This window comes from Amblyraja radiata, chromosome 27, assembly GCF_010909765.2.
Source record: "Amblyraja radiata isolate CabotCenter1 chromosome 27, sAmbRad1.1.pri, whole genome shotgun sequence".
Taxonomy (NCBI): Eukaryota; Metazoa; Chordata; class Chondrichthyes; order Rajiformes; family Rajidae; genus Amblyraja; species Amblyraja radiata.
Window position 1 is genome coordinate 20,996,323 of NC_045982.1, and position 24,007 is coordinate 21,020,329.

At 40.4% G+C, this 24,007-nt stretch overlaps 1 protein-coding gene across 1 annotated transcript in view; it reads right to left on the bottom strand.

Annotated features, from left to right (window-relative positions):
• csmd2 (CUB and Sushi multiple domains 2) overlaps positions 1–24,007 on the bottom strand; it is a 573,225-nt gene that overhangs the window by 172,791 nt on the left and 376,427 nt on the right. The window contains 4 exon segments of the mRNA XM_033045391.1: positions 3,880–4,089; positions 15,130–15,246; positions 22,506–22,575; positions 22,700–22,818. Coding sequence (XP_032901282.1) covers positions 3,880–4,089; positions 15,130–15,246; positions 22,506–22,575; positions 22,700–22,818 — 516 coding nt within the window.

A 24,007-nucleotide genomic window follows, 5' to 3' on the forward strand; every position in this document is an offset into this window, starting at 1 on the left:
AGAAATGAGTGATTCAGGGATGGGAAATGATTGCACAAAGGAGAGAAAAGGAGCAGAGTGGGGCAGGATTGTGGGTGTAATGGATGTGCACTGGGATGGAGTGGTGGGGGGGGGGGGGGGCGGGGGGGGGGGGGGGGAGACAGGAAAGAGGCAGTGAGGACAAGGGTTCACATAAAATTGGAGAATTAAGTATTCACACCACTCGGTTAAAAGCTACCCAAGTGTAATATTCAATCTAATACCCAAGAGTAATGAGTTGGCTTCATTATACCTTCTGCAAGGGTATAGGTTTATCTTATAATGCCATCCCTAAACCATAGAAATGAATCAATTGGCCCAAGAAAACCATATTCATTCATGCTGCAACAAGTCAAGTCAAGTCACTTTTATTTCTATAGCACATTTAAAAAACAACTCTCGTTGACCAAAGTGCTTTACATTGGTGGAGGTATTAACGTTACACAACAGTGGTTCATAGATTATTAAGTACAGACATAAATACATACATATAGCCCTCCCTCAGAGGACTTCAAGAAAGGCTTGAGAGTAAAGATGAGTTTAAAGTCTCGACTTAAAAGAGTCGATGGAGGGGGCAGCTCTGATGGGAAGAGGGATGCTGTTCCACAGTCTAGGGGCTGCAACTGCAAAGGCGCGGTCGCCCTTGAGCTTATGCCCAGACCGCGGGATGTTCAGTAACCCCAAGTCGGCCGATCTGAGGGACCTGGAGGTGGTGTGGTGGGTAAGCAGACTTTTGATGTAGGTGGGGCAAGCCCGTTAAGGGCTTTGTAAACATAAAGAAGGATCTTGAAATTTATTCGGAACCGCACAGGGAGCCAGTGGAGAGAGGCCAGGATCGGGGGGATGTGGTCCCTTTCTCGGGTGCCCGTCAGGAGTCTCTCTGCGGCGTTTTGTACCAGTTGCAGGTGGGACAGGGAAGATTGGCTGATGCCAATGTAAAGAGATCTAGCAGTAATCGAGGCGGGAGGAGGTAAATGTGTGGATGATCTTTTCGAGGTCGTCAAACTGGAGGAATTGTTTTATTTTAGCTATCGTCCGAAGCTGGAAGAAGCTAGCTTTTACCACGGCATTGACTTGTTTGTCAAATTTCAACGCTGAGTCAAATATTACGCCAAGGTTTTTGACATGAGGTTTGAGTAGTGGGGAAAGGCTTCCAAGGCTGCCTGCTATCATTTTGATTGAGTCCGAGGGGCCGAGAAGGATGACCTCAGACTTACACTCGTTTAGTTGGAGAAAGTTCTGGGCCATCCAACACTTTATATCCTCGAGGCAGTGGATAAGGTTAAGTAGATTTGATTGGTTGTTGGGCTTCAGGGGGAGATAGAGTTGTGTATCGTCTGCATAGCAATGGAAGGAAATGCCGTGCCTTTGAATGACATTTAAACACTTACTTCACCCTGCATGTCTATGGGAGAGTGGCATTGGATATACAATCAAATTTGCATTATGCAATGGAAAATCATACATTAATTGATACTGTTAGAGAGGAGGTGCTCTCTCTCTCCCCATCCCCGCACACGCAACAAGGGCAGAGTCCCTCTGGTCCTCACCTTTCACCCCACCAGCCGGCAAATACAACACATAATCCTCCGCCATTTCCGCCACCTCCAACGTGACCCCACCACTCGCCACATCTTCCCATCTCCCCCCATGTCTGCCTTCCGCAAAGACCGCTCCCTCCGCAACTCCCTCGTCAATTCTTCCCTTCCCTCCCGCACCACCCCCTCCCCGGGCACTTTCCGTTGCAACCGCAAGAAATGCAACACCTGTCCCTTCACCTCCACCCTCGACTCCATTCAAGGTCCCAAGCAGTCGTTCCAGGTGCGACAAAGGTTCACCTGCATCTCCTCCAACCTCATCTACTGCATCCGCTGCTCTAGATGTCAGCTGATTTACATCGGTGAGACCAAGCGTAGGTTGGGCGATCGTTTCGCCGAACACCTCCGCTCAGTCCGCAATAACCTACCTGACCTCCCGGTGGCTCAGCACTTCAACTCCCCCTCCCATTCCCAATCCGACCTCTCTGTCCTGGGTCTCCTCCATTGCCAGAGTGAGCAACAGCGGAAATTGGAGGAACAGCACCTCATATTCCGTCTGGGGACCTTGCGTCCTTATGGCATTAACATTGAATTCTCCCAATTTGGCTAGCCCTTGCTGTCTCCTCCCCTTCCTTAACCCTCTAGCTGTCTCCTCCCACCCTCCCATCCGCCCGCCCTCGGGCTCCTCCTCCTCCTCCCCTTTTCCTTCTTTCCCCCACCCCCACCCCCCATCAGTCTGAAGAAGGGTTTCGGCCCGAAACGTCGCCTATTTCCTTCGCTCCATAGATGCTGCTGCACCCGCTGAGTTTCCCCAGCAATTTTGTGTACCATTAATTGATACTGTTCTGTTCATACAAATGGGTTCACTTTGCAGTAAGTTAGTTAATGGGAAATCTCATTAATGTAACTGATTCAAAAAGCAGCTTCAGCTCTGGGCAAGTGATACCAGTCAGCTGACCTAATCCATTAGCAGTCGACCAATGTACAATGACACACAAAGAATTAGAAAGATGCTGCTTATCTCAAAAAAGCCCTAACAAATCTTTTTAAGGCCAATCATACAAATTTATCGACATCATTGCACTTAATCCAATATAGTGCACTGCATTCAGTGTTCACAATGTGGCTTCCTCTACAGTGGAGAAATCAAAGGTAGATTGGGCGATTGCTTTGTGGAGAATTACAGGGTGATAGCTTTGAGGAGCTCTTGTGTCAGTCTACTGGAGTTTCCAGTTTTATGCCACTTTAATTCACCATCCCAATCTCACTGTGGCCTTCCACTCTATAGTCTCCTGCACTTGAACGACAACATCTCATTTTCAGTCTGTGCAACATTGCAACCTGCAAGACTCAGTACTGGATTGTCCACCTTTAAATACATTGATTTTTTTCTTTCTGTTTGAATGAGAACGATATGTTTTGCCTACCTTCCTATTGTCCCTTTTTTGTTGTGCTGTCAGACTACACAATATTGCCCAGACTATACAGCATTAGTGACACATTACACAGATAAAGAAGCTTAATCTTACCAATTTTACCTTATCTTACCACATTTTATCACCCTTTTAGAGAAATTACCTTTGTTCCACCCACCACCCTGCCTCACCGTCCTTCCCTTCTGCAGAAACTAATTTGTTTCTTGCTACAGACACTAACTGGTTTATTTCTTTCTGAAGAATGGTACCAGATCTAAAGCATTAATCAGTCTGAAGAAGGGTCTCGACCTGAAACCTTGCCAATTCCATCTCTCCATAGATGCTGCCTCACCCGCTGAGTTTCTCCAGCATTTTTTGTCTACCTTCGATTTTTCCAGCATCCACAGTTCTTTCTTAAAGATTAATCGATCCTTTTTCCACAGACAGTTCCTGCTGAGTATTTACAGCAAATTCTGCTTTTAAGATTTCCAGCATCTGTTTTTTTTTGGTTCGAGGTTTGACCATTAAACGATAGAAAATACTTAAAACATATGATTTTTAGTTATTCTTTTCCATATAATAAACAAGGCCTTTGTAGGCCTCACCTCACCCATGCCTGTGCACTGAACTGATATTGAATGATATTCTCTGCATTCTCCATTTGCCCAGTTGAAAAATAGTTTGGTTTGTAACAAGGGTAATATTATTCAACTCACACAACTCTAGTCTGCTCCGAGTCATTCATCTTGATCAATGTTGATATGTGGAAGGACATTTCTGCTCTTCAGGATCATTGGTGGAAACTTAGGTTAACGATTACAGGGGTGAAATCATGCTCCCATGAATCAGATTTGAAACTCTAATACTACAAATAAGTACATACTTGTCAACATCCGCATTAGCCTTACCTTGGTACATGAGTTTGAAGCCGGGTTTGTTTTCGGAATGATCACTGTGGAAATATATGGTTGTCCCATGAGACGTCGACATCAGAGGAGGTGGAAGTTCAGCTCCACTGAACCTGCCAATTACAGAACTCGTGTCATGTGGCCCATTGCGAATTTCAATGAAATCGTGGTTAGGTTCAGTGGAGAAGTTCAGAAATTCAATATAGGTGCCTAGAAACAAGAAATGCAATGAAAGTCATGAGTTTTAGTGATTTTTGTTTAGTTTTAGAGGCACAACACGAAAACAGGCCCTTCGGCCCACTGAGTCCGCACTGGCCATCGATCACTGACCATCCCGTACACTATGTTATCCCACACTTCCCAGAGCTAAATAAATATTTTACGATTATTCCAGCACCTTCTCTTTGTACAAACAAGCAGTCAGTACTTATGATTATGATGGAGATTGCTTTTCATAGAACATAGAACCATAGAAAAATAGGTGCAGGAGTAGACCATCCGGCCCTTTGATCCATTCAATATGATCATGGCTGATCATCTGAAATTAGTACCCCATTCCTGCTTTTTCCCCCATATCCCTTGATTCCTTTAGCCATAAGAGCTAAATCTAACTCCCTCTTGAAAACCTTGACGATCTCATAATCAATAATGGATCCTTACACATCAGACTCTATATCAATGAGTCCACAAGGCAGTGTAAAAGGGTAACTCCCTAAAAATGTGCTTCATTTTTCCAATGAGGAGCTCAGAAGGAAATACACCTGTTACTCAAAGAATACATTTTCCAATTTTACTTTCCATAGAACCCACTGACATATAAATTATTAAATGAATGCATCTAATAACATTAATGAATCGTGGATGGGGGTGCAGTAACATCACAATAAATAAACCTGGTAGACCAGTCCTTCTGTAAGAACATTACTCCCTTGTGCTGACCAAAAAATGAGGTTGAGAATTTCATAATGAAGATTCACTTCAGAGAACCATTAGGAGATGTTGCACAGTATTGACCAGAAATGAACCAGATATCAAGGAAAGGGAATGGCATTTAATTGACTGTTGCTATGACAATTTCAATGGAAGAAAATGAAATAAGCTCAAAATTCATACAAGTGAGTCTGTTTGTAGCTATCCAAAACATTACTGCATTCTCTCATGTTTATTCAAAAATGACTTCAGTCATGGATAAGATGGATCCCATTAAATAACCTGAAGAAAACATTGCATGTTGTTGAATATAAATGAGGTGCAATACCAAATCACATTATTTCTTAATAAATGTGTAATACTTAAATCACTATTTCAATTCTGCCATCTGAGTGTTTGCTAAGTGCATAATAACTGACCGGGCTGTACATACCATGATAGGCAGTGGCTGTGCAAAAGCACAATAAAATCTGGTCATTAAACATAATATAATGTGATGAGCTGTCAGGGTGTGATTTTAAGTGTTTAAGTGCTGGTTTAAGACACTTCAATTTTGCTCCCTCGATCCACATTTCTTTATCATTTACAAACTTGTAATTACTCACTGTATTTTTATATTGTCTAGCTTTCATGTATTCTTCTAATGGCAATTCACCCAGAGCAGCAAAGAAATATTTAAATTGCAAGTTAAAAGTTTTCTTCTATTTGCTTTTGTTCTTTTCATTGCTTTGTAAATATTGATTGTAATGTCCAATTGTTTGATAATTTCGATTTTGTTACTATTAATGTCTTTAATGTCTTTACTTGTTCGGAATAAATAAATAAATAAATAAATAAATATTGAAATATTTACCCCAAATTTATAATTGCCAGATTTAGTCCCGTTCCACCTCTTTTCCAGCTTTCCGCCCCCTACTACAATTAGTCTGAAGAAGCTCCCGAGTGCTGTCTGACCAATGAGTTACTCTGGCACTTTGTGTTTTCCTTTCACACTTGCAATATTCCACAGAATAAATTTCAGATGCAAAGTCTCGCATCCACAACACTCTACAGTGTCATTAACACAACAAAGGATGAATTAATTTTCATGTATTTTCTCATTCCAATGGTGGAAAAGTTCAAGATGTCTCCCATGGTTCTTGATATCTCTGATATCTCCCATGGTTCTTGATCTCATTATTTAAGATGACCTTGTAAAAAGAACACTAGTCCAACGCTTGAAATGTGGATTGCAAGTATGTTGGACACCGCACATCTTGAGGAAATGCGATTCCTCCTGATGGATAAATCAGACCAATTCATAAAGAGTTGGTTTCCATTTGTCGTCTTTTTGGAATCATATGGTGCAACACAATTGTAAAAACTAACTGTTTCAGGACTGGACGAGGGTTGGTCAAGATTATAAACAATAATCTCCTTACCCTTTTAAAAAAGAATTTTTTAATGTCTTATTCTCTTTTTTCTATTTTCTTTTTATCAACTTTCTTCACTCATTCGTCTTTCTTCTTTTTCTTCACACACTATATATCTCACGCTTTTCTATCCTTTACTATCTAATTTCTTTTTCTTATTCTAATCTTTCTTTAATATAACAAAAACAATAAGAAGCTGTACATAAAATGTATCATGAAAATATATATTAGGCACTTTGGTGCCATATGATTGTACTTACTTCTAATAAAATAAAATATTTAAAAAACAAAACAAAAAAAACACTAGTGTAACATACAATAACGAAGATGTACTTCCTTCTCAATTCACTTGTTCTCAGCTAAATGTGTTTTTCAAGAAGAGGAATCTAATCAGGCCGAATCTTACCTGAATATCAATAACATATCAATTGTGTGTATATTATCAATGCACAAATTGGCCAGGAAACTATGGATCTGGAGACGTTTGCATGTTGATTTAAGCTCCTCCACAGTTTCATCCTATAAACAAAATCCATGCCTTAGTCTCCCTGCTATTCTAAAGATTTTACTGGATTTGCACAATAATTGCCCATTGATTTTACTATCCAAGTGATAGAAAGATAAAATCACCCTCAAAATGATAATAACATTTAATGCAGGGAAGTTTGATATCACATGGTGAGCTGTGTTTAATAGCCCAATGAATTTTACGGCTGACACATCGTTAACAGGTGTTCTGAGCGCAAATGTCAGTCTGTGTTGAATTGGCAGATTTATCAGGAAATGATAGAGCCTCTAAGTCTCAGCAGACCATTAAAGCACATACCAACCTCAGCATTGGTTTGGTAAGAACATTCTTGGGTTGAACTGTGATATTCTTCAGAAGAACCTTTAGATGCTGCAAAGTTCATGTAAAAATAATAAATGTTTGGATGCCTGATCATAGTAAGGAACAGGGAGCTAATACCTTCAAGAAAATATAGGAAAGAAGGGTTCTAAATCAGAGTGTTCATAATGGACCTTCTCGTGGAGGATAATTTTTTTTTTCATTGGTTGAACTAAATCAATAATTAGGTCGCAGCAGGAGATACATTTGAACAAATGAAACATATTTAACATTATTTTTTATAGAACAATATCTATCTGCCACATTGTGCCTTCGAAAAATAATCAGAATTCAATAAAAAATAACACTGCCAGGTACTTCTCTTTGAAGACAAAGAGGTACACCACTGAACACTGAAGAATTAAAGGGGCCTGTCCCACTCGCCGATTTTGCTGGCGTCATATCAGTGTCGCCAAAAGATTTTGAACATTTCAAAATCCAGCGGCGACAAGAAAACACCACGCGTCATACGTTATCACGCTGCGTCACCGCTGCGTCATACGTCTTCACGCCGCATCACCGCCGCGTCATACGTCGTCATGCGCGTATTTTTCGGTGACCTGATACGTCGGTCAATGATGCCGGAAGTCGCCGAAAAAATTGCCAAGTGGGACAGGCCATTTACCCTCTCTGAAAAACTGTCTGAGAAACCTCCGCTCACTGAATGAAACTTTCATTCATTTCTTTCATATTACAGAATTGTACAAATTCATGAGAGGAATAGATCGGGTAGACGCACAGTCGCTTGCCCAGAGTAGGTGAATCAAGAACCAGAGGCAATAGGTTTAAGGTGAGGGGGGAAATATTTATTTATTTTTTAAACGGAACCTATTTTTTTCACACAAACTGTTGGAGGAGGTAGTTGAGGCAGGGACTATCGCAACGTTTAAGAAACATTTGGACAGATACATGGATAGGACATGTTTAGAGAGATATGGGCCAAACACAGGCAAGAACTAGTGTCGATGGGACATGTTGGCCGGTGTGGGCAAGTTGGAACGAAGGGCCTATTTCCACACAGTATGACTCTATGACACTTCGTGCAAGCACAGAATGAAATGCCAGAAATGATACTAAATGCCTCCCCACATTATCTACAATAGTTGTTGAAAATGATCATGTTATGTGTCTCTTTTCTTTTCCTCAACAAAGAGGCTTGTCAAATTGGCATTCCTAAAAGCTTTCTAACATTTAATGTTGCTGATAAATATCATTCTTGTCCTCTTTACCAAGTATTCACACTTTACAGCAATTAGTAATTTAGTGCAATGGTTGGATTTACTTCTTTTGTATGTAAGGAACTTGTATTTTTGTACAGTACAAATGTATATTTTACAAGAGAAGTTTTTACAGATACAAACATATCTCAAAATATAACGTGAGTGGAACCAATCCAATTCAAATAAAATACATAGTTGATGTTTCGGTTCAACACCCATCCTTAGACAGGTCTGAAAAAGGGTCTCGACCCGAAACATCACCTATTCCTTTTCTCTAGAGATGCTGTCTGACCCGCTGAGTTACTCCATCTTTTTGTGTCCATCTTCGGTTTAAACCTGCATCTGCAGTTCCTTCCTATACAAATAAAATACATGTTTGTGGCTTTCACTAACAGTTAAATAGCAGCACAATATTCTATATTGAGATAATAGGGGTACCACAGGAATGGGATTAGGCCACTCAGTACCTTAGGCATGCTCTTCATAAGTTCTAGGAGCAGTATTCGGCCATTTGGCCCATCGAGTCTACTCTGTTATTATGGCTGATCTATCTTTCCCTCTCAACCCCATTCTCCTGCTGCCTCCCTTGATACCCTTGATTAGATGCTACTGGCTGATCTACATTTCAAATCTACTTTCCCATCTATGCTCTTCAATAGCTCATGTATCAATAATCAATTGTGCAATGGATGCTAAAATTGCCCCAAAACCCACCATTTATTTGCATGTGGAGCAAGCTGGGTGAGATGGATTCTACATTTCCATATTTTGTATGGTAAACTTTGTAACTTGGTGATAATTATGAGAGACCACTTCCGTTAGTTTGTAATTTATCAATCAGTGGAACTAATACACAGTTTCCTCTTCAAATTCTGAGTATCTTCATATTCCCCTCCTCAGTGCACTAATTGTCCATAAGGGTTTTATTTTCCAAATACGTTTAAAAAGAGCAGATTTTATTTAACACAAGTATCAGGTAAATTGACAAAGTTTGACATTTAACATGACAAGATTTCTTTGCTTGCTTCCCATTCCCCTTTGGTCTTCCAAGGCCAGAGGTTATGGATTCTTACTCTACACCAGTTAATACACCAGAAGGCACTGATTTAAGATTCTGCTTTGCATTGGCTTTGCAATTCACTTTTCTATGCTCACACTTGCCCACTTTCTGATGTCTGTTCATTGGACTGTTAATGACTTTCTGTTTTTTTCATTTGATGATGTAAATTATAACAACCATCAGTTCACCACAGAAACAAAACAAGCAGCCTAAACTTTTCTCCAGTATCAGCATTTAATTTAAAAAACCCGTTTTCACAGCTAGCTGAAATCAGGATGGGGGTTTCTGCAGTCAACTCAAACACATCAAACAGGAGTCCATTTTTGCTCATATATTATCGTACTAAATAAAACATCTTAACCACATACCATACTGATTGTTCCTCTATTAGTCAATTTATTTCATGAAGCATTAAACAGCTGATTCTGACAGCAATGAAACTAACCACAGCAAGATACTGTTTATCTGAACACATTGAGAAATACCTTTTACAAATAGGTGGACATTGTGAAGAACTCATCTGATGTTAATTCTGCTATATCACTCTGTGCTGCAACAAGTCAACAGAGTGAAATAATTACATGAGAGGACATGCAAAGATCCAGTTGATTCTATCAAACAATTCGGCACAGTGGCACAGTGGTAGAGTTGCTGCCTTACAGTGCCAGAGACCCGGGTTCGATCCTGACTAAGGGGCTGTCTGTACGGCGTTTGTACGTTCCCTCCCATGATCTGCGTGGGTTTTCTCCGGGTGCTCCGGTTTCCTCCCACACTCCAACTACGTACAGGTTTTCAGGCTAATTGGCTTGGTATAAAAATTGTCCCTAGTGCATGTAGAATAGTGCCAGCATATGGGGATTGTTGGTTGGCGTGGAGGGTGGGCCGAAGGGTCTGTTTCTGCATTGTATCTCTAAACTAAACTAAGTCAGGTCATTCATGATTTAGCATCTGATTGCAAAGTAACTGGGATAGAGAGGTTGACATATTTGCACACCAAACCAAACATAGTATCCAGTTATACGAGAAAAAAAGTCCCTTCAAATTTGCCCTGAAACTGAAATATGTGCAAGCACTTATCTGCAGAAATGTGTAAGATGTGAACACATGCCTATCCATCAAAGCTCCATAAACTTGCATTTATATAGGATATGACATTCTATCCTCAGGAGGACCTAAAGTGATTTATTGCAAATGAATTGCGTTTGAAATGTAGTCAATGCAGGCAAAGACATCAGCCAAATTGTGCACAGCAGCATTCCACAAATAATAAATATGATAAACAAGTAATTAGTTTATTTTCATGATGATTATTGAGGTAGGAATATTGAAGAACAATTCAGAAAATATCACTGCTTATATTTCATTGGTAGTTTTAGGATGTTTCTAACCACTGAGATAGGAATTTGGTTTATTTGCACCTCTGACAATACAGCACTTAACATTCCATTGATGGCCTGTGTTGTTCTGGTGGAGTGGGAGTGGACAACATAACCTCAGATGAAGATGAAGATAAGAGAACAAACAGGGAGTTTGTTAAAAAGAAGGGATTTACAGTATGTACATTATAGTGATATGACATGCGTGTCAATATCTTGGATAACTCCCAGTAAACATCAACTTTTATGTCTAGTCAGTTATAGAAATTTAACATTAGAACGGAGAAAACTTTCTTTTGTCGCCGATTCATCAGGTCATCAATGATCAAAACTGGAATAAGATTCCAAGTCTGTCCATTTCATCCCTGAATCAGTAATTACTGTTTTTCTGGCAGCTCACATGAATCAATTAGTGCAACAGCCTGTGAGAAGGAATGTTTACTGACCAAGTTAATGCAATACACATTTAAATGGCCACTGTTTTCCAAATGAGTGGAATAAATGATACAATCATTTGCGGATGATATCTAAATATGTTTGCAGTGAGTAATTCTGATTCAAATAATAAGATGTGATGAATCTTGATCCAATCAAAAGATTATAAATCAAGTTTGATAAATTAATTTGTGTGCGATACACGTCATTGATGAAGGCAAAAAATAAATTAACAAGGCAATCACTAATAAAATGTATAACCAGTATAAGAGGCAGCAGAGAAAGCAAATAATAATTCAAGGAGATACATTGAAGTAAGAACAATTAGAGTGAAACTAATTTTGGCTATTTGTCATGGGGTATAAATCCATTAAATGTTCCTTGAGGTACTATATCATAAAAGATGATCAACAAATAATAAAAACATTATTTATTGTGTACAAATGGCCTTCAAAGTATGAGTGCTATAAACAAGCCTGTCAATGATTGGGGGAATTAATTGCCATGCAGTGGCCCAGTACAAGTTGCTATTGCCTCCATTGCAAAGTAAAAGGATTCAATGTTACTTTATTGTCACGTGTACCTAGGTACAGTTGAAATGCTTTGTTTTTCATACAACCCGGTAAAATCACACAGCAGACTTCACCTAGGCCAGGGGTGTCAAACTCACCCACTTACAGCCTGAATGCAAAAGACTGGGCCCTCATCCACTACCCACCTCCTCCGAGCTGCCCAACATCAATGTGGCCACTTCTCCATCTGGAGCTGGAGAGGCTGTTCAGAAACAGAGAAGCCGGAAATCTCCAAGACGGACAATGTTTCTCCCTCTACTCTCAAGCTCTATGCCGAAACAACTGGCACCGGTATACACAGACATTTTCAACCAGCCCCTGCAAACCTGTACTGTCCCTGCCTGCTTCAAAGTCTCCACTATTGTCCCTGTACCCCAAAAGAGAAGGATTACTGGTCTTAATGATTACAGGCCTATCGCACTGACCTCTGTGGTCATGAAGACCCCTGAAAGACGTGTTCGTCAAGCTGAAAAATATCATGAACCTCCTGCTGGACCACCTGCAGTTTGTATATCGGGGCAATAGATCTGTAATGATGCAGTCACCCTGGGCCTGCACTTCATCCTCCAGCATCTAGACCGCCAGAGGACCTATGTGAGGATTTTGTTTGTTGATTTTAGCTCTGCATTCAACACCATTGTACCAGAGCTACTACACTCCAAACTCTCGAAGTTGACTGTGCCTGAAACCCTCTGTCAGTGGATCACCAGCTTCCTAACAGACAGGAAGTAGCATGTGAGGCTGGGAAGGCACATCATGGACCCGTTGACCCTCAACATAGGAGCACCGCAAGCTGCGTACTCTCCCCTCTCCTTTACTCTCTCTACACCAATGACTGTACCTCCACAGACGCCTCTGTCAAGCTTCTCAAGTTTGAGGAAGACACAACCCTGATTGGGCTCCAGGATGGGGCGGAATCTGCCTACAGACAGGAAGTGACACAGTTGGCGTCCTGGTGCCATCAGAACAACCTGGAGCTCAATGCTCTTAAGGCAGTGGAGTTGAGTGTGGACTTTAGGAGAGCTCCCCCTCCCCGACTCACCATCAACAACACCACAGTGGAGTATTTTAAGTTCCTGGGAACCATTATCTCCAAGGACTTTAAATGGGGGGTCACAATCGACTCCACAGTCTAAAAGGCACAACAAAGGATGTACGTCCTGCACAGCTGTGGAAACACAATCTGTCACAGGCAGTGGTGGTCCAATTCTCTACGGCAATCATAGAGTCTGTTCTCACCTTCTCCATCATGGTCTGGTTTGGCTCAGCCACCAAGCACGACATCCGGAGGCTGCAGCGCTTCATTCGATCAGCTGAGAAGGTTGTTGGCTGCAACCTTCCCTCCATTGACAAACTGTACACTGCAAGGGCCTGGAAGCGAGCGGATAAGATCATCTCTGACCCCTCTCACCTTGGTCACAAACTCTTTGAATCGCTTCCCTCTGGAAGGCGACTCCAGACTGTCAAAGCTGCCACAGCCAGACATAAAAACAGCTTTTTTCCCCCATGAGTAGTAGCTCTACTCAATAACCAAAAATGTGTCGCCTCCTTTTGCTCTGGTATTTTATTTAATTCACATATTTAATCGATAATGTTTTATTATTAATTAAAATGTTTTATGTGTTATTCTTAATTGTCACTGTATGTCATGTTGTCACTTGCAAGCAGAGCACCAAGGCAAATTCCTTGTATGTGAATATACTTGGCCAATAAACCTATTAATTCATTCATTCATTTTAGTTCACAGGCTGGATTTGGCAAAATGTGATTTCACATGGGCCGGATGCATGCACGAACGTCAGTCAGCTAGCCAGCCCGAGGCCAAGGGGAGCTCAGCGGCGCCATATTGTCTGTTTGACAGCCGGGTGCAACCGTCCCCTTGTCAACCGCGGGCCAATCACAGTGGAGGACGGGAGCGCCCCTGCCTGTGCAGCAGGAGGCATAGATAGCGGTGGGATAGAGAGTGGCGAGAGAGAGCAGCTACCGTACAGATACATAATAAATGGTCATGAATATACTTTTTTTCCCACCAAATCATCCCGCAGACCGGATTGGACCCCTTCGCGCGCTGTATGTGGCCTGTGGGCCTGTAGTTTGACATCCCAGACCTAGGCAGTACACAAGAGTTGCCATGTTTCCGGTGCTGAGTGAGTTACAAAAGTCCACTGAACATTATATTGATATTTGTGCAAAGATCAGGTTTTGTGCTTTCTCTATAGCTGGTGTGCTGATTTATCTATTTGAATGAGGCACACAACGAGAACGATGGCCACAATTGGCCTCTATCCCATCTGAAATTCACAGAACTATTAGAATATTCACAAGCTTGCACCATTGCATAATCAGTTGGGTATGTGCCGACATGTAGACAATGGTGTTTTGATCTTAAAATACGCTGGAGTGATCGATGCCCACAGCTAACTTCATCTAACAAATGCACGTCATCAACATTTATGGACTTCTGCTCCACCAACTAATTGCTGGGGTCAGATAAAAACACCAGCCCCAAGGTACATTGCTGGATTTCACATCACTCTTAAAATCAATCAGGTCAGAAGCTCCAAAATCATAATCAGCTTGAAATATCTCTTCAATTGTCGCGCCGTAAACAGTATTTAAAATCAATCCAATTATTTAACCTTCCAGCAGCGTCAAATAACTTACCATCACATGCTGTAAATGTTCTCCTGAATGGAATTAAATATAAACCACAAGACATAGATTAATAGATTGTGTCCCACCACGGTATCAACATTCCAAAAGCAACGTGACAATTTGGTAAGGAATTTAATCACTAATGTGAATCCAGTTGTTTATCCACCTCTATCAAAAAAACATTAATGCTGATATTTTGTATGTAAAAAAAACTAGCACTGAATGTTTGGGCTTTGCCACTGTGCAAATTTTCATATAATTGACAATATAATGATTGACAATATAATGTCATGATTCTCTGAACTTTTGCACCACTGAGATCTTGCTGAATAAATATATTTATGCAGAATAAAGAACAAGTCAGTTTTCTGTCTGTATTATCAGGGGAATATTGTGTGATGTTGATAATTTGATGAATTATTTGACTGACTGCCAGAACTCTTTCATTTGAGAGTACACTGTGTTTCTTTTGTTTGCTTTGAACCATCACTTGAGGAGAAAGTATGTCATCTGTTGTCCCAAAAGCATCAAGATGAAGTAGCAGAATGTCATTGTTCAGTTTTGCTTCTAACATTCGACCCCATATGAAAATCCTCAATAAGACAAATAACTTTGTTTGTTGAAATTATACTTTGTACCGTTTGCTGAATGCAGCATGCAACAACAGATGAGAAGGCTTCTCCCTTTCTCACCATGTAACTTACCATATCCAACTTCAAGTGAAATCTTCCAAACACAATCCATGCTACTGGGATAGTTTCCTGGGAAACCTGGACTCAGGATTACATCATTGACATCCATGGAAATCCCTCCACATTGTGCTTGAAGGAAGAAAAAAAAACCAAATGTGTAGATCAAGAATTAAGAAGCAGGAGCAGTGCTTAAGTTTTCAAATGAGGAAAGGCAAGGGTAAAAAGGAATCTTATACCCCTCATCTTGCCAATTCATATAGTGAGAAGAGGATTAATTTTGAAGGCCTGTGTTCTGAGCTGGTAGGTTGCATCTGAAATTAGATCCAATGCTTGCTGGTGAAGAAGACTAAGGTTTTGTTAAAACGAGGACTTCTAAATTATGTTACAATGCCTTTTTTAGCGGTCTTCCAAATTCAACATCGAAGGCATCATAATGACTTACTCCGCACATGATTCTTAAAGAACTGCACCAGCAATAGTACCATTTCTATAACACTTCAAAACAAATCATACAAAACTGCAGATGTGGTGCCATAGGGTTGCCAATGTTCATTGACATCAATCAATTATCTTTACTCTTTTGCCACACCAGACTTCTTCTTAAATCTCAGCTTCAGGCCAAAGTCCTATTTATACAGAGACTTGGGGCCTAATTTCAAAATGGCCTGAGGCCTCCCAGTTCAAGAATCTTTTCAATCAACACCTTCACAGCAGAGCCTAGTTAACTGGAATCTAGATAGTTATTAGGTTTATATTCAGTTTATCAACTTAACAGAAATAAACTGATGGGGAAAATCAAATATGATCTTTGGTAATTTTAATGAAAATGCCACCATGAGTTTAAGTGTTGAGCAAGATTTACCTCACCCACTAAAATTCCCAATGACAGGACTTTTATTCTTTATTTTTTCTCCTAAAGCCAAATGACTGACTTGATACCACACATTGTAATATTTAAAAAAAGTCTCAAAGCTTTTTTGTACAGAAAAATCATAAAATTGGAAGCAATAAAATACTAAATACACTGCAGACCAGACATGCACCCCAAACATTTAAAACAGTTTAAATAGGATGGATTAAGCTACTGGAGGAGGTAGTAGAGGCAGGGACTATCGCAACATTTAAGAAGCAAGTACATGGATAGGGCAGGTTTAGCTGGTTTTTGGCCAAATGCAGGCAAGTGGGACTCGTGTAGATGGGTCATGTCAGTTAGTGTAGCCAAGTCTCTCTCTCTCTCTCTCCCCCTCTCTCTCTCTCTCTCTCTCTCTCTCTCTATCACAAATATTTCAATGATGTACAAACAATATGAGCAGAAAAAAGCATCTGTTCTGTTGGACGAAGCTTGAATAATTATAACTCCAGCTTGGGTACTGATCCACATTGAATAAAGGCTACTGATGAGTCGATTCTATACGGTAACCCCTCCCTCACCTGCTGCCCTTATCTCTATCCCCTGCTTTTTATCAGACTCATCCATAAAACATAAGTTGCTAGACTCTGTTAACCTTTCACTACATATCTCTCATTAGATCTTAAAGGATATCATCTTTATCGATTCACAAAAAAAAAACCCTTAGGCATCCACTGTTTATTGAAAATTAATTCAAGTAACTTTAGTCCATGCTCGAAAGCCTTTAACAGGAGCAAATATAAACACATTTGAAAACTTAATTAATCCACGGTTCTACATTTTAAGAACATTCTTAAGGTCTTGGGCACGTTCGATTATTAGTCTTTTTTCAGGTCCCAGACCGATGTACAATTATTCATTAGATACCCCTGGACATATAATAGTTTTCTATTCTCTGCACACTTAATCCAAATATCGCAGATGTCAGTGGTAATGTGCCTTTGGATTGAGGAGTAAGACACCAAAAACTCAAAGACACCATTAGATACAATCGGTCAATTTATTTTATACAAATACATCCCACTCACCTCTGCTGTGAATGCATGGATTAAGCAACAATTTAGCAATACGTGTTGCCCCTGGTTAACATTTCATCTTCCCAGTTATCCTTAAACAAAATGTATTCAGTTCTTGCTTCATATAAATTCAATGGCTCCATTTATAATTGTTGTGCTTTGGTCACATAGTTTTGTCATTCATTGTTGTGCAATTTAACACTACCACCATCAGTGAACTGAAATTGCACATGTCGCAATATATTAAAACTTTATTGGTCAACAGAGGTTTGTGGAGGTGGTTCGGAGGGATCGAGAGTAAGAGGCCAAACAGAAGAATTCCCTCATTAACATTTAATGAACTGCAGAAAGATAGTTCAAAAACCATGATAAACAAGATAGATTCCTGTCTGTCCACACGTTGTTAATGCCTTATTCTTGCCTGGTTCTTCACTGAATGCTTCAACTCACAAATGATACTCAAGCAAATGGAGACAAGGCCCAGGAAGCTGATTAAGCTAAACATGTGAACTAGGCCATAGGTGTGAATTAGTCCCTCAGATTTTGTCAAATAAGTCGGTGGGCATGAAAGATATTGTGATTATTAACATTGTTGTACATTTCCATATTGTTTGCGTTACGTATAGTATGACAGGCAATGGCATTTACTGTATGATAGGAGTGCATCGCGTTCAGGAGAAAAGTCAATAAACACATTGAGGGAGGCACAACTTCATGCCGTTGAATTCCTCCCTGACAAGTTTGCAGATGTGGTTTTCAAGTAGGAAGGGAGGCTCAGGGAAGTGAGGAAGCACAGAGTGGAATTCAGACATTTCACTGCAGGAATCAAAAATGTATTTAAAATACGCTGAAATACACAATTGAGTTAGAAAATCAATTTTGCAACAGCAAATATTAATCTGCAAGTCATTATATTTGGTTAATAAGGTTTTTGCAAACATAGCTCCTGCAGCATCTTACAGACACCAGAAACATGATTATTTATAGAGAATCAGGTATTTGTGTGTATTCGAATCAGGAAAATAGATTTTGCATTTCTCTGCCCAGCCGCAGCATATAAATGCATCTGCAGTGCTTGCAAGAATCATTTGCTATGTTGTTTACATCAACAACAGTTTTGTTTGGCTTTGGGGGGGGGGGGGGGGGGGGAGGTAAGGGGGAACTTTGCCTCCCTCCTTAGCTCCTTCATTTGTTCCAAAGGGAAATTACATTAAAAATTTATACACAGCATCAGGGCTGCAAAGGAAATCTATAGCATGAAAATGAAGTGTAGAGGGAAGAGTTTTTGCACTGCAAGTCATGGTTCTTTAACATTGTTATGGTCGGCAGACTGTGGCTGACATACCACATTGTCAGCTTGACCTCAATTTAGACACATAATAGCCTTGATTCAGTAAGTAAGAGCATTTTGCCATTCACTCCCTCCTCGTTCCAAAAAAAAAATTCCATTGCCTGCAGATTCAGTCTCTCAAGTGTTGTGGTTTTCACTTCTGCAATGTGATCAGTTGTGTTGTGGTAACTAGATCAGATGCAGTTTTGGTTAAATGACTGTAAATCCATCATGCTGATCAATTCAACTACATACATTAACCTCATCTTCAGAAGGGCAATCTCGTCATTTTTTTTACATTACTCAAAGTTTTTTTTTCTGTGTGAGATTCCAGAAGGCATTCAAATTCGGAATTGTTCTGTGCTGATAACGCAATTCAGTCACATTAAATCCATAATACTAGTGGAGAGAGTATTATAGTGCACAGAAAGAGACATGACTTAATATTACTGAGATGAAATATGATGTTCCTAACCAAATAATGCATTCACCTTTTCAAACTCAGCTCCTCCTCACCTTCGAGACCTCAAAGTTGAAATTTCTGATGAAAATCAGAGCTTTCACTTTGAGGTACAACTTTCTTCTTCTTTGGAATGCACCTTGCAGCATTTTATGAATAAGAGGTATACCAAAAACTATTGCTAACAGATTGTAGATGAGCTATTTGGAGATGTCTGGCTGCTCTCAACAGCAGCGTGAACCATCAGCTAAACTCTCCTCCCAACCTATGGTCCCATGGGCATCAAAGGAGCCAAATGAGTGGGTTATAATGGAACGAGAGACCGATGGTCATGCGTACATTTCAGCTCAAACAAGTAAAATCTATGTTGTTTAACTAAATCATTAATGAGCACAATTTGGGAATTAGGCAAAGTGGGGGGAAAGTCATTAAAAAAAATAGGATTGAATGAGTAATTGAAATAATAGATTTCATGACACCGTGTGGAAGAGAAGGGAAGGTATCCATGGTTTCCTGGCCAATGTTGTTCCAAATATCAAAAACATACAGTGCCAACATCTCCCTAATGCTGCTCAGGTCCCAGAAAATGGTCGACAGGTCAGGAGGAGCACCATGGACAGCGTCTGCTTGCAGGAAAAGACCAGCACCATGGGCAAGGCTCTTATCTGAAGCCACAGCCAGAGGAGCAAAAGCTACATCCAGTTAGTCGGGATTAGATGGACTCACCTGCACCTCAACAACCCTACTCCTTAACAACCAGAGAGTGAGAGGAAGAGAAAGAGTGAGGGAGGGAGGGAAGAGGGAGGGGGAAAAGGGAGAGGAGATAGAGGGAGTGGGGGAAGAGGGAGGGGGAAAAGGGAGGGGGAAGAGGGAGGGAAAGAGGGAGGGGGAAGAGGGAGGGGAAGAGGGAGGGGAAGAGGGAGGGGAAGAGGGAGGGGAAGAGGGAGGGGGAAGGGGGAGGGGGAAGGGGGAAAGAGTTGGAGGAGGGGGAGTTGGGAGGGAGAGAGGAAGGAAGAGGAAGGAAGGAAGGAAGAAGGAGAAAGAGAGAGATTCTATCCAATTAAATGTGAAAACCATAAGTATGCCATTTCCATGCATCTTTGATCCACAATCATAGTGGATTATGCAGTAAGCCCTGTGCAAAAAGTCAGGATAACAACTTCACCATAATCATTATAAAGAATTTTGTGGTGCTGCAACATTAGAACATAAGAAATAAGGGCAGTATCAGCTCATTCTATCCTTTGTGAGGTCCACCTTATCTTATTTAAACAGATTTAGTTACATCAAACCATTTTACCACAGCACTAAATCAGTCCAATTCCACTGGGAAACAGGACTTAAGCTGAAATAAGAACAAAAACTACAAGAAATGTTCTCAGAGATCAGTGAGCATCTGTCGATGGATAAACAAAGTTAATGGTCAATGACCTTTCAATAAAAAGTACACTACCAGCTTAATAAAGCGCACTGCAGGTTTCTGATGCTTCTGATTCAGATACATACTCCTTGTTTACAACAAAGTATAAAAGTTTTAGTTTGAGTTTTAGGGATACAGCATGGAAACAGGTCATTCAAAACAATCGAAATATCCGAACATTCGAAACAGGTCATGGAAACAATCCATACCAACCAACGATCACCCATAAACTAGTTCCATCCTACACACTAGGGGCAATTTACAGAAGCCAACTAACCTACAAACTTGCATGTCTTTAGAAAGTGGAAGGAAACCGGAGCACCTGGAGAAAACCCGCGTGGCCACAGGGAGAACATAAAAACACCATACAGACAGCAGCCGAGGTAAAGATCAAACCTGGCGCCACTGTGCCATTAAATATACAGAACAATATCTGAGACTGGGGTCCAGTCCAAGAGTGAGAGAGGGCAAGTGCTTGAGAAGCCTTCAAAGCTGTGCAGGTGGGTAGGCCTGATGGTTATAAGCCAGTGACTGAGGTTCTGGTAGCACAACAGGAGGATGGCTCATGGAGATTGCCCATTCTGGAGATGGGCAATCAGGGAGTTGTGGACCAAACAGGGAATTAAACTGAATCTCATTCATTCCTGTGCTTCAACATTGCTGTTAATTGATTTGATTGGATCAATAAATGATAACCATCCACACGTCTGAATGTGCTGATTTGGACATCCTGCAGCAATACACACCATTTATTAATGGTAGATCTAAATGTAATTTCCTGACTATGTTTGCATTGATGAAAGAATGATTTTTCTAATTCACTTCTGCAACTTCACACCGATGTTAACAAGTTCATAGGCCATAGAAGCAGAATTAGGTCATTTGGCCCATCAAATCTACTCCCCATTCAATCATAGCTGATCTATCACTCCCTCCAAACCCCATTCTCCTGCCTTCCCCCCATATCTACTGACACCCGTGCCAATCAAGAATCTATCAATCTCCGTTTAAACATATCCATTGATTTGGCCTCCACAGCCATCTGGAAATTTAAGCCAAATTCACAGTGGAATGGAAATTTAATACAATATGGCTGCATATTGTAATCTATTTCTGAAATCCTGTTCCATTGAAATCAACTGATCCAAATTTCAAAAGCAGATGACAACACGGGGATATTATTATATTATGCGTTCCGTGCAGATGACCCAGGTCTGATGTATTGGTCCAACACCTTCTCAAGTTGCACATAGAATCTATATTATACACTAAAATGGTTCATAGTCCTGCACTGGCCTTAGGCTGCTAAACCTGTTGGAAGGCTTCATTGGCATTTTTCCTGACGCTGCCCTGATATCTTTCCTCATGTGGCTGCTGCCAACTGCTTATGTTTGTTTCTCTGCCAATGAAACTAGCATTTCAACAATACATTATATACTGGCAACTTCTTCAGAGCAATTACATTTGAGCTGACAAATATGATCCAACATGTTTTGGAGTTTTACTGATTATTCTTGACCTCAAAAACCCTCTCACAGCACCAGTTATGTCCACTTCGTTGAGCAGACAGCACACGATTCAATAACCACAAAGGGAACATTTAAGAAGAGGGAAATTCGGAAGCTATAGCAATAGAAGATTGACGGGATAGTCCAGTTAGAAGTTCATGTTTTTATTATGGAAAGATAATATTAGTTGTCTTTTTTGGTGGTGAAGGTTGAGTGTGTGCATTCAAACTACAGAAAAGAATGAAGGAAAGACTGCCTTTGAAAAGTTTCATGGTCGCAGAAATCCAAAACGTTTGACAAATCAACAGAGTTTTGTCAAGCACAGTCACTGCTGCAAATCACTGCAGCTAATATATAAGCAAGATGGACATCAATTTCTCAGGGTAATGACCAGTTCAGTTTTATCATCTGACTAAGAGATATGAGAACAAACCAAGTGGGTAATTCAGCTGAAAAATATTAATTTGACTTTAACATCTCATCCAAAAGAAAAATCAATGCCTCTGCCAATGCATCACTTAGGGTCCAGCACGGATTCAATGCTCAGTTCCATAATGCATCCAAGCCCATAATATACTGATTTAGAGGCAAGGGTGCTTACAAATAACCTGAGCTAATACTTGTAACAAAGGTGCTCTTTCAGCAAATGGATTATAAGAGGCAAAATGCAAGTAATAAATTCTAACAGTGCATGCTTCATGTCAGATTCATACTTATGGAACAACTGTGTTTTTGAATACATACCCACACAGAGAGGCGGAGGGTAGTTCCACCGGCGAACTGTTCCAGGCATACAAGATATATGGGAGTGTCCCTAGAAGAATAAGCATCAGTGACTGATCTATCATCATCAACTTTCATCTGAAATACCCAACACAAACCCTCTGTGCAGTTTGTAATTATTCATATCTTACTGCATTTGTGCACTGCTTAATTACCTGGAGCTGGTAGCCTGGCTCGCAGCGAAAAGACACAACATCATTGACTAAGTATCTCTCGCCAATCTTTACACTGTTGGCAGGGACCAATGGTTCTGGACAGCTTGTCAACCCCACAGCTACAAAAAAGAGAACATGAAAGCAATTACCAAAGGCTGTATTTCATGCCAATATCTTGTGAGTTTCTTTCACTCTTGCCAGAAGCATTATCCCAATTTAATGCTGGAATACCTTGTGGTTGTAATTGCTACAGTGCATAGTCATCGGGCACAGAAACAGGCCCAACTCATCAATGCTGATCAAGATGCCGCATCTTAACTAGATTTTCCTGCATCTGATCCATATCCCTCTAAACCTTTCCTATCCATGCACTTGTCTTTTTACTATCCATGTAATGTGTTTTTTTTTAATTTTTATATTGTTACAGTACTTACCTTAACTACCTCCTCTGGTTCCTCACTCTGTATACCTACCACCTTCTGAGTGAAAAACCTGCCCCCAGGTTCATGTTAAATCTTGCCCCTCTCACCTTAAATACATGTTCTTTTGTTTTTGATTACCCTACCATGGGTAAATAACTTTGTGCATTCACCCTATCTATTCCCCTAATGATTGTATACATCTCCTCAGCCTCATGTGCTGCAAGGAATACCTAGCCTGCCCCTCAAGCCCAGGCAAAAACCTTGCAAATCATTTCTGCACTCCTTCCAGCTTATTGATATCCTTCCTTTAGCAGGGTGACCAAAATTGAACACCGTACTCCAAGCGTGGCCTCATCAACGTCTTGTACAACTGTAACGCAACATCCCAATTCTATATTCAATACCCTGACTGGTGAAGGCCTTATGTCTTTTGGTGTAGTAGCGAGCACATTGCACAGACAGGTCCTCATGTTACTGTTAACATTTACTGATAACTTGCCCTCAATAATTGTTTTGTTATTACCATGACCGTAAGCTGTCTATGTTTCAAATTGTCGATTTATGGAGTTATTGTCAGAGGGAATCTGGAAGTCTGTTCTGTTCCCTCTAATCATACACGAATATACCTATAAACCTAAATAATTTTGATTATTTAACATAAAAAGCAAAAACTATTCAAATACTTGTGTGAAAAGGTATAATGAAAGGAAAACAGGCTTGCCTTGAATGCAGGCACTCCAAGGAAATACTTTTGATTTGTGTCAAAAGTAATTTATTTAAAATTCTTCCATTCTGTTTGTTTTCCATTTTCTTCAACTCATGTTCCAGAAAACATAAAGAGAACTCAACTGTGAAAATAACATTCTTTTTGCAAGGAATTGTAATT